Source organism: Gossypium raimondii, chromosome 9, assembly GCF_025698545.1.
Source record: "Gossypium raimondii isolate GPD5lz chromosome 9, ASM2569854v1, whole genome shotgun sequence".
Classification (NCBI taxonomy): domain Eukaryota; kingdom Viridiplantae; phylum Streptophyta; class Magnoliopsida; order Malvales; family Malvaceae; genus Gossypium; species Gossypium raimondii.
In genome coordinates, this window is record NC_068573.1 from 36236973 (window position 1) to 36253077 (window position 16105).

Sequence of the window (16105 nt, forward strand, 5' to 3'; positions counted from 1 at the left end):
TCCATAACTAAGTAAACAGTATCATCCACACCATCCTCCTTATTCTTAACTTTTTTTTTTTGTAACTTTCGCAATCTTTAACGGAATCGAAGATCTCGGTTGTTCATCTGTCGATATTAAGATTCACTGCTGCCATCCCCTTATACACTCTTTTAAGTATATGTCAAATATATACACACGTATTTTTTAGCATTAAGCACTTTTTAAACCTTATGAGTTGAATGAAATTTTTTATCAAATCGAAGTTGGCCTATTACAGTTATTTGAGTCTATATTGATTCCACAAGCAACTTCAATGTTGGAGGAGAACTTTGACCTATATATATATATATATATATATATATATATAAGAGCTCACTTTGTACTCTCAAAATTTTGGCCGGATGATATTTCCGGTGGGGGTTGGTATTATGGTAGATGAAGTCTGGCATGAAACCTTGGAATGCAATCAAAAGTGGTTTATTGGGCATGCAAAGCTGTCATCTCTCACAAATTTTCCACTTATTAATCTTTTATATATTTTAAAATATTTCCATTTTTTACTTGTGCATCTTCTTTTATTTAAAAAAAAAGACTAATATTAAATAAAAAGAAATACAATAATTGATGGGTCATTGTCATTCCCTCTATTATTATACTCCACGGGCGGGGGTCCATTTAAAAGGAGTTTTAAATTTTGAGCAAACGCTTAGAATACACTTATCCTCCCTAGTGTCCATACCCATTAATAAATATTTTCGCAAATTAAAAAAGAAAAACGAATGGGAATTTTGTCCATAATCATCAAAATATAATTATTTTATTATTTATGTGTGAGTTTACATTTAGATTAATTTTGATTTAATTCTAATGTACAATTTATCTCATATGTTTTGGTTAATAATTTATTTATAATTATATTTTCTTATATATCACTTGTAATTAAAAAACGAAATTTCTTAATTCAATGAAAAGAATATTATAACTCAATAATAATATTATTATTACAGTCTCCTCCCTTAATTATAAAAAAGAGTACCCGAAAATTCTGAAGATAAATAAATAAATTACAGTAAAAGAGGAAGGGCGGGTTTGTCCTTTCGCTCCTATGTTCTTCTTGTTTTTGCCTTTACCTTTAAAAAAAAAAGCAGAACATCAACCAGCATAATATTATAAAAATAAAAAATAAAAGAGCTTCACTCTCCCAATCTCCCTGCATATTCTCTTTATTTTTCTTTTCCTGCTTTACTATTTATATTAATTTCTGTAGGCAATACTAAATTTTTTCTTCCATTTCATGCAAGCTGATCCAGCAATCTATTTCCTCTGTTTTTCTTTTCACTTTTTCCATGATCTGTAAGTTCCAATTTTCTTTTTCTTTTTTCCTTTGTCGTCGAACTTTTTTTTTCTTAAATTTAGGGTTTCAGTAACTAGACATTTTCTTTTTATTTTGGTTCTTCTTCCCCTGCTTCGAGCTTGTTTAATGTAGTGCTTTGTTCTGGTTACAGTTTAGATAATTCCTGGTTTTTTTTTTTTTTTTGGTTCTATACTTTTTATATATATTACGTTAGGAAGCTTAATGGAAATATCAATGTATATTATTTATGCTTAGTTACCAAACTATAGATCATCCGAGTGATATCGGTTTGTTTAGTTAGATGTTTGGCACTTAATTAGATAGATGGTTAGCAATGACCTGCATTTTAGTTTAAGCTGTTAACAATTCTTTATTTTTCATAATGAATTTTCCATTCTTAACTATCTTATTACACTTGTTCTTTCTTTGGTGATCTAACAGAGTGTAGATTCAGAACAATGACGAGGGTAAGTCGGAATTTTAGCGATACTGTGGAGAAGGAAGCACTTCCAGCTGTATCAGCTGATGTAATATTTGCTTCAAGTCGTTTTCCCAATTACAAAATTGGGGCAAATAATCATATTGTGAATGTCAAAGGAGATCCTAAAGTTTTGTCAATGAAGGAGATTGTTGCACGTGAGACTGCATTGTTGTTGGAGCAGCAGAATCGCCTCTCTGTTCGTGACCTTGCTAATAAATTTGAGAAGGGGTTAGCTGCTGCTGCTAAGTTGTCTGAAGAGGTCAAATCCTTTCAAAGTTAATTTAGTTATTGCAGTTTTCTTAGATAGATTGCTAAAGACATTTGTATAAATTTTCTACCTTTAAATTGACTTATTTGTGCCTTATGAAGAATCCAAAGAATTGAAGATAGGTTGTTCGAGACTACTTATAAGTTGGTTTGTGTTTAAATCTAATGCTTAAAGGTTAGCTCAATGTTCTGCTTGAGTCGCATTAAGCGATCAGTTGGTTGATAAATTTTGGTTTATAGGCTATTATTTGTTTATGCTTCTTGGATTATCACTGGCTTGAAGAACTAGGTTGCTCTCTGCGAAGTCTGTTCATGCGAGTCATTCTTCTCTTTTTGTCTGCTGTTTCTGTTAACAATTGAGAAGCATTGGGACTATTATTAATTTTTAATCCCTACAGATTGTCATGTGAACAAACTATAGTCATTTATTGGATTCAGGCTAGACTCAGAGAGGCAGCATCACTGGAGAAACATGTCCTTTTGAAGAAGCTTAGAGATGCGCTCGAATCTTTAAAAGGACGCGTGGCTGGAAGAAACAAGGATGATGTAGAGGAAGCTATTGCCATGGTTAATGTTTTATGTTTTGCCGTTTTATTATTGAATTGTGATCTATCAGTGATATGCTAGTCCTATTTATTATAATTTTGAAAGTTAAATGCTAATATTTAAAATGCATTACTACTTTTTAGTATTCGCTATTAGTCTTGGTGCGTAAGAAATAATGTTCATGGTGAAATATTAGGGAAAAAAATGCTGTAACTTTAAGGGTGTGATTGCAGATTTGTTGCTTCAGTTGAAATTTCTAGGTTCAATGATGCTAATATCATTCATCTCAACATTTTCCAAACGTTTTGCCACTTTGTAATTATTGGGAAAGTACTAGGTCTGGAGTTTAATTAGCAGTTAAACATGATATGCCGTACCCATTGATGTCTTCTATTAAAGAAGGGTTTCGGTTTAGAAATAGCGTGGAAAATGTTTTAAGTTTTGCGGTCATCATCTATAGTATAGTTAGATATGAAGCCAACTTCTTTTCTAGGAGAAAGCTGGTCGCCTTGTTTAAATATATCACCTTTGAGAAAGCATGTTTTTTTGCAACATCTTGGGTGGGATAAATGGATATAAATAAAAAGTAAATTAAAAAAATCCTTCAACGCTTTAGATGTTCTCTTTTCATCCCTGATTATCACTATCCCCTTTGTGTGATTGATCTAATACTAAAACAATCTATTTGGTTTCTTAGTTAATGTATATCGCCTGAAAACTTTCCAGTAAGGCTATAATAACCTTTGAAATATGGTTGCTTCTCCAGGTCGAAGCTCTGGCAGTTCAACTTACTCAAAGAGAAGGAGAGTTGATTCAAGAAAAGACAGAAGTGAAGAAACTAGCAACTTTCCTGAAGCAGGTAATATAACTTATGATAAATGCTGGATGCTTTTCCATCCTTTTTCTTTATTTCATATTAAATTAGTTTAGAATGTATAATTGTAGCATCAATATGTCTGAAAATGCTTAACAATCAAATGCATTATTTGTTACATATTCATGTTGTACTTCATAAGTGTGTTTTTGGTACGAGAGATGCTGAATTTTGATCAACATTTAGAAAATATAAATGTATTGTCTAACAAAGACAGTGATTTATGACAGTCTTTCTCTTGAGCTTTCGGTATTTCATGTTAAAGTACCGTTGTTGAGAAATTTAGCTGAATAGTGAATAAGTATGGCACCTCTTGGTTAGTTATTATAGTTTAGTGGAAGAATACCTTTTTCTTTGTTGAAGTACTGATCTTTTTGGCTGGAATGATGTCAATTAAATTATGGTTCTCTCAAGTTCACGAATTTATATCTTGGAAATGGAGTGTGAGGCTATCATATTGAAATTTTGAATAAAAATAATAGTTTAGAAAATGCTTTGCTTGCTATTGTTTTTTTTTTTTTAAATGTGCACCTTAACTTATTATTGTAGCTATTCTTTATGATCCTCACCTTAACTTTAATATTTTCTCTCCTTTTAAATTTGTCTATTTGGTTTCACCTTGTTCTGATTGTTGTCATAAACATTTACTGATACAATGGTGGTAGAATACTTGGTTTGTTGCTTTCTGATTTGACTGGCAAGATTTATTTTTCTTTGCCACCCTTTCCTAATTATTAACCCTCATCCAGGAAAGGAATGAAAAGACCTTCCTTTCTAATTCTGAAATGTTTATACTTCTATCAAGGTTTTCTGGAGAACGACTGTTTTTAGTTCTTGTCTCTGGAAACTATCTTTTGTTCTCAAAACCATAAGTTTTTTCAATGTAACAATTTCAAGAGAACTGTTCTCAGGACACCCGATTTTCTCAAAAATATATCTATTTATTTGTTTTTATCTGTATTCAGATTGTTTCATTTTTGTTTTTCAGTTTAAGTTATTCAAATGTAGTTTTGTATTAGAATTAATGCACCTAACTTCTTTGCTTTCTAAGAGAAGTGTTTTGAGAATTAAAGAAAGAAAAGAACCTTGAACCTGAACTACCTATATTGTTTTTGAAGAATGCTGCTCTGATAACATCTGAGATTATCTAAGCTTGCATTGGCTGGGTCCTTGAGTTATTTGCTTAATTCCCTTTTTATACTTCGATGCATATAACATACTAATTCTTCTGTTACTGCTTTGCTTTGCATACTTGTGTCTTGAAATAGGCTTCGGAAGATGCTAAAAAACTTGTCGATGAGGAAAGAGCTTTTGCTCGTGCTGAAATTGAGAATGCTAGAGCAGCAGTTCAGAGAGTGGAAGAGGCCCTTCAGGAGAAAGAACAAATGTCTCGAGCTTCAGGCAAACAGGTTTTTGTTTTAATATTCAGTTTATTGAAATTAAAGTCTATTTGCTAAAGGAATCTAGCTTTATATTTACACTCCTCTCTTTCCCCGTTGCATTAACTGTGAAAATATGTTTTGCTATCACTTAATATAAATTTCATATTATAGTATTCTCTTGTGAGCCTATTTCCTTCATTATATCAGTTTCTGCTATGTGTTTTTAAATGTGGCAATTCTTTTCTATGTTTTTGTCTTTTGTTTGTGAACAAATATTTTCCATGGATTTCAGGACCTGGAAGAACTAATGAAGGAGGTTCAAGAGGCTAGACGGATCAAAATGCTGCACCAACCAAGCAAGGTTTATCTTAGATACTTATTATTATTTTCTGAAAACTTCTAACCTATTTCAAGTCACTTTGGGTTTATAGCATGCTGCTGCCTCAGTTTTTTAAACCATGAAAATTGGTTTACTTTTGTGCATGATGCAAGTTATATGTGTCTGCTGTAGTAATTCACAATCTTTTAGTCTTACAAACTCATAATCTTATATAACGTGCAAGGATGTTAGAAAATATATGCTCTGATGTGTTTTAAAGATGGAGAACATTATTATTGTACTTTTATCATCTCTCTTGAGGTCAGGATAGCTTGTGGGGGTTAATGAGTTTTCTTGTTTACCTGTTTCACGCCCCCAATCATATTAATGACTTAAGTCTGTTAAGTCTTCTTCCGGATTTTGTTAAGGTAAAAAATCCATCTATAAAGATAGAAGTATACCATATTAGGGGTGAAAAAAAGCAACAAATGTAATAAGTCTTTTGTCGCCATGTGCATGGTTTATGCTAATATCTTTTATCTTTTAAGTATAATTTAAATCTAGGCCCTTAGAATAAGGTAAAGTGCCCTATTACTTGAGTAGTTTTTGTTGGAATCCCTATAATTAAGGATAGAAATCGATGGTATTGGAATCCCTATAATTAAGGATAGAAATCATTGTGATCTCTTGTAAATAGAAACTAATCTCGATTCTTGATTCTTAGGAAATTACGATATCAATTATCGATTCTTAGGGATTAGGATTTATTTCCTTTAAAATGATTATTTTCTCTTTATAAAGTCGTAAACTAAAGCAAGTAGCAATATAATGTAAATTTTCCTCCGAGTGTTTTTACATGGCATCGTGGCTATAGGATTCACTCGATCCTATTTTTTCTCTAAATTCCTTACTAAAATTTTCGTGGTTTAGTCCTCCAATGGGTGATATCAATGAGAATTTCTCTGAAACTGAGACATCACAAATAACTCAGAATATCAATCAGGGAATCACTCAAGGTGAAATTAATTCCTCCCTTATAATCACCAATCATCGGCTAAATGGGAAGAACTTCTTGCAATGGTCTCAATCGGTTCTTATGGTGATTCGTGGTCGTGGCAAATTAGGGTACATCAATGGAGAAATCCCACGACCAACCATGGCTGATCCTACTTATGCCACTTGGGAACTCAACAATTCAATTGTAATGGCTTGGCTAATCAATTCAATGGAAGGCCATATAAGCCGCACCTATCTTTTTTTCAAAACTGCAAAAGACATGTGGGATGCAGTCAAAGAAAACTACTCAGATCTTGGAAACGCCTCCCAAGTATTTGAAATCAAGCTTAAGTTAAAGGACATCCGACAAGGAACACTCGAGGTAACTCACTACTATAACAATTTGAAAATTTTGTGGCAAGAACTGGATATGTATTATGAGGCAGATTGGGGTGAAGGCTTAGAACACAACAGGTTTATGGTCCATCTCAACAATGAACGTCTTTATGAGTTTTTAGCGGATCGAACCGTGAGTTAGATGAGGTCTGTGGTCGATTCAGGTAGATCACCTCTTCCAACGATCGGTGAAGCATTTGCGAAGTTAGAAGAGAAGAAAAGCGTCGTCTTGTCATGATGGGAGATTCAAAGGAACCTAAACCTATGACTCCAATTTCTAATCGCCCCATCAAACCTCTCGCTCTCATCTCCAAAGGTCCACAGCCACAAAAACGTGCTGGAAATGATTCTGGATCAACAAGACCATGGTGTAGTCACTGCAATCGTGTTGGTCATACAAAAGAAAAATGCTTCAAACTCCATGGCTATCCTGAAAAAAAACAGAAGGATAATAAGACTGCCATGTTATCCTCCACTATCGCGATGATGTTCTTGATGTTCGCTAACAAAACACGACTTGAGACTCTCCATAAGATACTTGGTACTCCCACTACTCATGGATCTCTAGCAACTCAAGGTACTGCCCTCAACATTGCTTTTGAATCTAATAATCAATCTCCTTGGATACTCGATTCGGGCGCCTCTGATCACATGACAGGTGACTCCACGTTGTTTCACACCTACACTCCTTGTCATAACAAATCCCGAATCCGCATAGTCGACAGTTCTTACTCACCGTATGGAATAGGAGAAGTACAAATGATGGAGAATTTTCTCTCGATAAAGTCCTACATGTTCCAAACTTGTCCGTAATTTACTTTCAATTAGTAAACTTACTAAGGATGAAAAAGTTCTTGCTGAATTTTCGCAATTGGTTGTGTGATACAGAATGTAAATCGGGAGGATGATTGGCTTGCTAAAGTTGATGATGGACTATATATTTGGAATAAAAACAAGACACAAGGGGATTGGCTCTATCCATCGCAAAAGAGGACACTATTATGTTATGGCACCGTAGGTTAGGACATCCAAACTTTGTGTATTTGAAAAACATCTTCCATTGTTATTTCAAATAAAAGTATTAATTCCTTGAAGTGTGAAATTTGCCAATTATCTAAACATACCCGTGTGCCATACCCATTAAAACCACATATTCGGTCCCAACCTTTTTCGTTAATCCATAGTGACCTATGGGGAGCCAGTGAGTGAAAAATATTACAGGGCTAGATGGTTTATAACATTCATTGATGATCATACTAGGGTCTCATTGGGTCTATCTACTCAAAGAAAAATCAAACACCCAAAGTATTCCAAAATTTTCACTCAATGGTTCGAACCCAATTCAACTCTACCATACATACCTCCGATCGACAATGGGAGAGAATACTTCAACTCGTCTTAAGTCCATACCTTTCGACCAAGGCATTATACACCAAAGCTCTTGTCCCGACACTCCTCAACAAAACGGGATCTTTGAGAGGAAAATCGTCATCTTCTTGATGTGGCTCGAGCCATAATGTTCACTATGAATGTTCCAAAATACTTGTGGGAGAAGTCATTCCATCGCTGCTATCTCATAAACCGAATGCCATCAAAGATCCTCAATTTCCAAACACCTCTAAATACTCTTTTAAAGGCCTTCCTCTATTTCATGTCCCTAATCTTCCACCAAAATATTCTATCAGAAAGCTTTTGTCCATAACCATCAACCAAATCAATCCAAACTTGATCCTCGAGCCCACACCGTATCTTCATTGGATATTCCCTACACAAAAGGCTATAAGTGTTACTCACCAACATTGCGCGAATGTTTGTCTCTCGAGATGTTACCTTCTTTGAAAATGAACCATACTTTGCAAGATCTCATCTTGGGGAGATTTTAATGAAGATGAGACCTTAATACTCTCCTCATTATACCGCTTTGATCCTACTACTACTATCCCAAATTTAGTTGTTTCCCTATCTGACAAGAATTTAACACCGTCCTTCCCAATGACAATACCTCCACCAAGTACAATGACCACTTGATCAAGGAAAACAAGAATACTGAGTTTACTCCGACGGAATCGTTCTCCAAACCGATAGAGCGGTGCCAATTACATCTCCAACCGAGGACTGCTCAAGGTAAGTCCCACCTCCGTCACCATCCATCTATCTTCCAATTGCAGTTCGAAAGGGTACAAGGAGTCGCACTCAACATCCTATTTCTGGTTTGTATCCTATGGAAATTTATCTAAGTCTTACAAAGCTTTTGTGACTAATGTTGATTCGTAAAAATTCCAAAAATATAGAAGAGGCTCTTGAATCACCGAGTGGAGACAAGCCGTGATGGAAGAAATGAAGGCCCTCAAAACAATGAAACATGGGAAGTCTCGGATCGCCTAAAGGAAAAAAAACCGTAGGGTGCAAATGGATTTTCACTACGAAATTTAAACCCGATGGTAGTATTGACCGATACAAAGCTCGACTTGTGGCTAAGGGATTCACCCAAACTTATGGTCTCGACTACAACGAGACGCTTGCACCGATTGCCAAGCTAAACACCATTCGGTCCTGCTATCTCTTGCTGCCAACCTTGATTGGCACTTGACTCAATTGGATGTAAAAAATGCTTTTCTCAACGGGGAATTAAATGAGGAGGTGTATATGGATTTCCCACCAGGGTTTGAAGAAAACAAGGACCAAGTGTGTAAGTTGAAGAAGTCCTTGTATGGGCTGAAACAATCTCCACGAGCGTGGTTCAGCCGATTTGCAAAAGCTATGACTAGCAGAAATTACATTCAAGGACAGGCAGACCACACCATGTTCTACAAGCACTCGGAAGAGGGTAAATGCTGCATCCTTATCGTTTATGTTGACGATATAATAATAACAGGAAATGACTCGAGCGAAATTTTGAGATTGAAAAAATTTCTTGGTACAGAGTTTGAACTTAAAGACTTGGGGAGTCTTAAATATTTTCTTGGTATGGAGGTAGCAAGGTCGAAAAAAGGTATCTTCATTTCCCAAAGGAAATATGTTCTTGATCTCTTGTCGGAAGTTGGTTTCATGGGCAACAAACCGGTTAAACTCCTATGGAGTTTAACCTCAAATTGGGAACTAATGAGGATGGAGAAGAAATCGACGGGGAGATATCAACGTCTAGTAGGAAGGCTCATCTACCTATCTCACACCCGTCCGCACATAGCCTTGATGTGAGTGTTATTAGCCAAGATATGCATGCCCGAGGGAGAAGCACGGAAGTCGCATATAGAATACTAAGATACCTAAAAGGAACTCTGGTAAAGGCTCAGACTTTAAGAAGACTATCAACCAAGCGTGGAAGTCTACATCGATGCAGATCAAGGTGTTACATTAATGATAGACGCCTACAAGCGGCTATTGTAGTTATGTTTGGGGTAATCTCGTGACGTGGAGGAGCAAAAACAATCTGTGGTAGCACGCAGAAGGCAGAGGCGAGTATCGAGCACTATCTCATGGTATATGCGAAGGAGTTTGGATACAAAGACTTATGGGAGAACTAAAAGTGCCTTTACTGGACCTATGAAGATGTCTTTGTGACAACCAGTGCTGTCAGCATAGCACATAATCTGTGCATCATGATCGGACCAAACATGTGGAAATAGATCGTCACTTTATAAAAGAAAAAGTACACTCGGAGAAGTATGCATCATCTACCTACCTACTAGACAACAAGTTGCGGACATGTTAACCAAAAGTTTGAATGAAACATGTTTGAAGAACTTAGTGGCAAGTCGGGTTTGATTAACATCTACACTCCAACTTGAGGGGAGTGTTGGAATCCTATAATTAAGGATAGAAATCGATGGTATTGGAATCCCTATAATTAAGGATAGAAATCACAGATCTCTTGTAAATAGAAACTAATCTCGCCATCGATTCTTAGGAAATTACGATATCAATTCTTGATTCTTAGGGATTAGGATTTATTTCCTTTAAAATGATTATTTTCTCTTTATAAAGTTGTAAACTAAAGCAGAGTAATATAATGTAATTTTTCCTCCGAGTGTTTTTACGCTTTTGTTGTCGCTCGTTGTCATTTAAAATATGATTTCCAAAGGCAAGTATTAATATGACCATGGTCCTCTCCTGCTCTTGAATTGAAGAAATAAAAGAAAAAGGAAAGTTTTTTGTGTGATTGTTAAGCATCCAACCTAAAACCAATTGCCAATAGGTGAGGGGCTCAACTTGGATATAAGGTCACAAGAAACCCGAGATTTATTAGATGTGATATAATACCAAATAACACTCCCCTTTATGTGTTTCTCAACAAGGGCCTATACGTGGACAACCTCACAAAGGGTGGTTGACCCCACATGGGGTTATGCAGGAAGAATAGATCATGCCTTGGGTCTAATACCATGTTAAATAAGGTGATGATAGTCCTAAAAGCTTAAGCATATAGGAAATGGTCCAACCATTATATTTAAGTTTCAGCAATGATGAACATAATTCTTAAAAAAAATGAAGCAAGTATAGTTTTTATAGATGTGATTACCGAATGGCAAGTCTTATTATTGCCATTGCTCTCTCTTCTTCATCCCTGAATTGAAAAGGATTGGACCTGCTAGTGATGAAAATTGTTCTTCTAAACATGAAAATAATCATTATGGCATCCACTTGGTTATTTTTCCTTTGGCATTCCTCTAGACATAGGTGAAGAAATCATGGAGTGGGATGCATTATGTTAAACAATTCAATTATAATTTGACATATGTTTTGAAGTCTGACTTATGAGGACAGAGCAGAGCAGATTCTTAGAGTAACCTTTGGGTATATGCTCATGAGAATTTGTGTTGAAATGTTGCATTCTTTAAGTTTTTTGTTTTGTTTCTCCCATAGAGCTCTCTAATTGAATGATAGCTTGGCTTTGGCTGCAAAATGAATCAAGCTATGGATAGGCATGTTTAATTTTAAGGAGGTTTGCACAAAAAGCAAATCCTATCAAGTCTATTGTATTGGTGTATGGAAAATGCTCCTCTGAAGTATGTCTGACTTGCAGCATGACAAATCAAATTGACACCATTTCTGCTAGATGTACTTGTTTCAAATCATTTTTAGTTGAAATACTGGATGAGTTAAACCAATAACAATTTTCAGGTAATGGATATGGAACATGAGCTTCGTGCATTAAGGGTTCAACTTGCAGAGAAGTCTAAGCATTCTCTACTGCTTCAGAAAGAGGTTAGTCTTTTTACCTTTTATCATGTGGATCTTGTTGATCAGTTTCTTTCAGCCATTCTATTTGTGATAGTTGAATGAATGGTCATAGGTTTTTAGATTATTCTTGGTTCTTCCTAAGAAAGGTATATATATTTTCTATGGTGCCATGTTGAGCCACAAAATTTTCATTTCCTTCTCACTTTCTATTCCTTTACTGTGTTGGTATTTGCTTTGTTGAAGGAACTTCTTCTGAAACTGAAAAGTTAGGGAGGTCAATGATCTTTGGGATAATACATTGACCTGTAATTCTCTGGTTTCAGCATAATGAGGCCCTCATATGTTTGGGTTCTGATGTCAAATGCATGGACAAACTTAGATGTCTATACCTCTATTCCTAAAAAACGTAAAATAAGACTGAATCAGTGAATAGTATGCTCTCTACTGCTTAAATAAGACCCTCAATTAGCTTAACAGCAAAGAAAGACCACATAATTTTCTTTTTGAAAGAATCTGTTTCAAATTTCCATACACATGATCGTAAAGTTTTGTGCTATCTAAATGGACATCATCCCTAGTAGGCTTTCCCCCAGATAATCAGCTTCTAAGTTAACGAGATCGTTAAACCATAATACCAATTAAGTAGAAAAAGGGTGGTACTTATCATTTCTTTTTCCCACTTTGCAGTGCTATACTGGTATTCTTTCTGAAGGATGTTATTAACTCCTGTTACATTTATTTTCTAATTTTTATTAGGCATTTATGTGGAACTGACTGGTACATATAACTGTGTTCCATTCTTTCTTTAATCATTAACTTCTTTAACCTTCTGCTTTCCTTAACTAATTTTTGCAGCTAGCAAGAAGCAAGAGAGTCAAGGAAAATTTATCTCACTTGTATGAACTGGATGGTGCTGAAGTTTTAGGTTCATATTTGCGGATTAAACCTTGTTCTGATATTGCTCCAGAACTTTCCAAATGTGCAATTCAGTGGTATCGTATCTCATCTGAAGGTGGCAAAAAGGAGCTTATATCAGGTAAAGATGGCCATTGATTATATCGGTTGGTTCGGTCAGTTAAGTCGGTTAATTGACTTATTTAAAATATTATAGAATATATATTTTAAATAATGAAAAATAAATATATTTAAGTGACTTAACCAACGTAACTTGTATATTATAATTTATAAATATAATTAAAAACATTAAATTTTAAGTTAGTCGATCCGGTTATGAAATTTGATAATCAATGATTGACCGACATAGCCAAATAAATTGACCCTACAACTGATTTAACCGCCAAAACCTCCTAAATCAAATTGGTCGGTTAACTTATGTTTTCCCCTAGTTACCATAACAAAATAGTTTTAGTAAGCTACAGAGAAAACATTAATAAAATAAGCATTATTGAGATCAAGATGCTAATCCTGACTCTTATGGTCAATAGAACGGTGTTTTTCCTTTTTGGATCTGATATATTTGTCTACCTTGCTTTCCCCAGGTGCCCATAAATCAGTTTATGCTCCAGAGCCTTTTGATGTTGGTCGAATCCTGCAGGTTGAGATTATTTATGATGGTCAGCTAATCATGTTAACAACTACTGGTGCTATTGATCCAGGTTTACTGCGCGTGTGTGTGTGATTTTAAATCCTTATACCTACTTTTATTTATTTATACATTTTTGAAGTTTTTATCTCATTATTTCTTGAGATTTGTAACTTGTGTTCTTTGTTTGTGAGAGCAGCTGCTGGTTTGGGGAACTATGTGGAGGCACTTGTGCGGAAACATGATGTTGAATTCAATGTATGTTGTCCTGCTTCAAAACAGTATCCTTACTTGGCTATATGAATTGTCTTAGCCTTTATTTGTTTTAGGTACTTCAAATAAGATTTGATTGTTGCATCTTTCTATTGATTTATAAAATTATTTAGCTAGTCCTATTTTTAGTGAACTTTTTATTTATTTTCCAGAGCAGAATGAGTTTCCACCTTAAACTTGAGTTTTAAGATACAATGCAATTTTTATCTTTCTAGCAGTGGTTCCTTAGGAAAATGACCTCTTGTCTGTTTATTTGTTCTTCGTATACCACTTGTTCTGTGAATAATCTCTCCTGTTGCTGCAGCTCATTAGAGCATTGAAGATCTAAACGTCTGTTATCCTTGTGAGAATTTTAAACAATCCCTCAAGACCTTAAAGCCTTAAACTTGTAGAGAAGTAGTGTTGAATTTAGAGCTCCTGCCCCAAGCAGAACTTCCCGTCCAACATCATTCTCAGATGCAAGTGTTGGTTGCTTGGTTACCAATAAACCCAAACTTGCTTGTTGTTGACCCTACTACTCAATGACCTTTTAGTCTCTACAATTCTCCTAGCTCCTGTTATATCAGCATCTCTCTGCATCTGTTTTGGGAAAATGACATGCTGAAAAGGTTTTAAAGCTTTTCACATAATTAATTGACTTATTTTCATCTCATCAGTTTTTCACCGGTTTGGGGTGCAGTTGCATACATGCAAATATTTACTTGTATTAGCTGAAAATTAGCCATTTATTCCATTGTTTTTGCTTCTAATATTTGTTCATTTTATAGGTAGCTGTTCCTGGAATGAATGGATAACGAATATGTTTATTATATCTTTTATATAGATATTAACCACTTATTCCTTTATATTGGCTTCTAATATATCATTATATTTTTATATTTTATAGGTAGTTGTTACCCAAATGAATGGTGTAGATCAACCATCAGAATCTATTCATGTACTACATGTGGGAAAGATGAGGATGAAGCTATGTAAAGGAAAGGCGACAATTGCTAAAGAATATTATTCCGGCTTAATGCAGGTACTAAGGCTTGTTAATTTTATCAGCAGTGAAAAGATGTTTTGATGTTTTCTCTAACAGTAAAGGTGAAAACGAAGAGAAGTTTTGTAGTTTGGGGACAGTTCTGCATATAACCTTCAAATTGTTCCTTGCTTTTGAGTATTATTTTTTTAGAATAAATTGTTGTCAGGCACTGAAAGGAGTACAAAAAAACCTATGTTGCCGGACTCGGGAGTGAGTGTCAAATATGGATATGTGTCTGACATGGTTATGCTCAATTCTTCTAAGTTTTCCATATATTTGGAAGAACATATCTCATAAGTATGCTCGAATGTTCCGGACAAGAATGTCGGACAGAAAATGAAGAGTCTCGAGTAACATAGCTAAAAACCACATTTGGTACGAATAATTAACAAACTGATGGGAAACATGATATTTCTGATATTCATATACATACATATCCCATGTGCGAACAATGTTTTGTTTCATAACACGTTTTGCTTATATATGGTTTAGCTATGTGGAGTTAGAGGGGGCGGAAATGCAGCTGCACAGGCTTTGTTTTGGCAAGCAAAGAAAGAGTTTTCAGTCGTATTAGCATTTGAATCAGAGAGAGACAGGAATGCAGCCATCATGCTTGCCAGGAGATTTGCTTTTGACTGCAATGTAAGTTTTAAGTGGTTTTCCAAATTCTGATTAAATGATTTATTTTTCATATTTATATTTTTGAAAATGCCAGATCATGCTTGCCGGCCCTGACGACAGAGCTTCTTTAGGAACCTAAATAGACTTGCTTACGGTTCTGTTTTGCTAATTCATTGTAATTATGTTGAGTGAGTTTGTTTTTTCATTATGTATCATTAAGTTTGTATGTAATGGTAGGTCATGACATCATTGTTTTATTCTGTATTCGGTTTTCACCATTCTTTTGTCCTTGTGTCTTTGCCATTGTCCTGTCCCAACACGGAGGCATTGCTTGGTGTTTGTTTTTGTTATTGATTTTTTCTTTTTTAAATTATTATTGTACTAATGTAACACATCCATACCTACACTTGGAAGATTTCATTGTGGAGCCATATCTATTTATGGAACGGTTTATGCAAAAGGAGCGGTCATGGGTTTTTGGTAATTCTAATCCAAACCATAAAGTTTGTTCTATTAATATTTGGGTAAGATGTACTTCAAGTCCAAGTCCATATACTTGTGCATTTAGAATTTAGTTCTTTTATTTTTATTTCAAGGAACTTAGTCTATTTACTTTTTATATTTTGTATGTTAAGATGTAAGCCAATTATTAATGCAGTTAAAAATTCTTATATTAAATTTAGGTTTATTATGTCTTTTCTTTCTTGTTACATATGGTTGTTAAGTGAGTATTTTATTATTTCAAAATGTTATACTGAAAGTTTTAACGGTGCTAATAATTAATTGAATTTTGAATTTTGAAATTTAAAAAGTAGAGATTAAATTCTTGGAAATAAAATTAGAAGTATTGAATTCCAAAGGTGAGA

General features: G+C 34.7%; 1 protein-coding gene across 3 annotated transcripts; it reads left to right on the forward strand.

The window, feature by feature from the left end:
* The first annotated feature begins 1135 nt into the window (after positions 1–1135).
* LOC105799332 (stomatal closure-related actin-binding protein 1) lies at positions 1136–15723 on the forward strand. Of its 3 annotated transcripts, none has more exons than XM_052621030.1 (13): positions 1141–1335; positions 1778–2076; positions 2523–2651; positions 3397–3489; positions 4773–4913; positions 5179–5247; positions 11719–11802; positions 12634–12814; positions 13278–13409; positions 13521–13579; positions 14481–14615; positions 15111–15260; positions 15334–15723. In XM_052621030.1, exons 2-13 carry the CDS (start codon positions 1795–1797, stop codon positions 15376–15378), a joined length of 1500 nt encoding a protein of 499 aa, XP_052476990.1. In that variant the 5' UTR covers positions 1141–1335; positions 1778–1794; the 3' UTR covers positions 15379–15723. The 3 variants fall into 3 exon arrangements, with proteins under 3 accessions (XP_052476991.1, XP_052476990.1, XP_012485292.1); XM_012629838.2 differs by having other exon boundaries at positions 1142–1335; positions 13278–13394; XM_052621031.1 differs by lacking the exons at positions 15111–15260; positions 15334–15723 and having other exon boundaries at positions 1136–1335; positions 13521–13602; positions 13784–14535.
* The last annotated feature ends 382 nt before the right edge of the window (positions 15724–16105 follow it).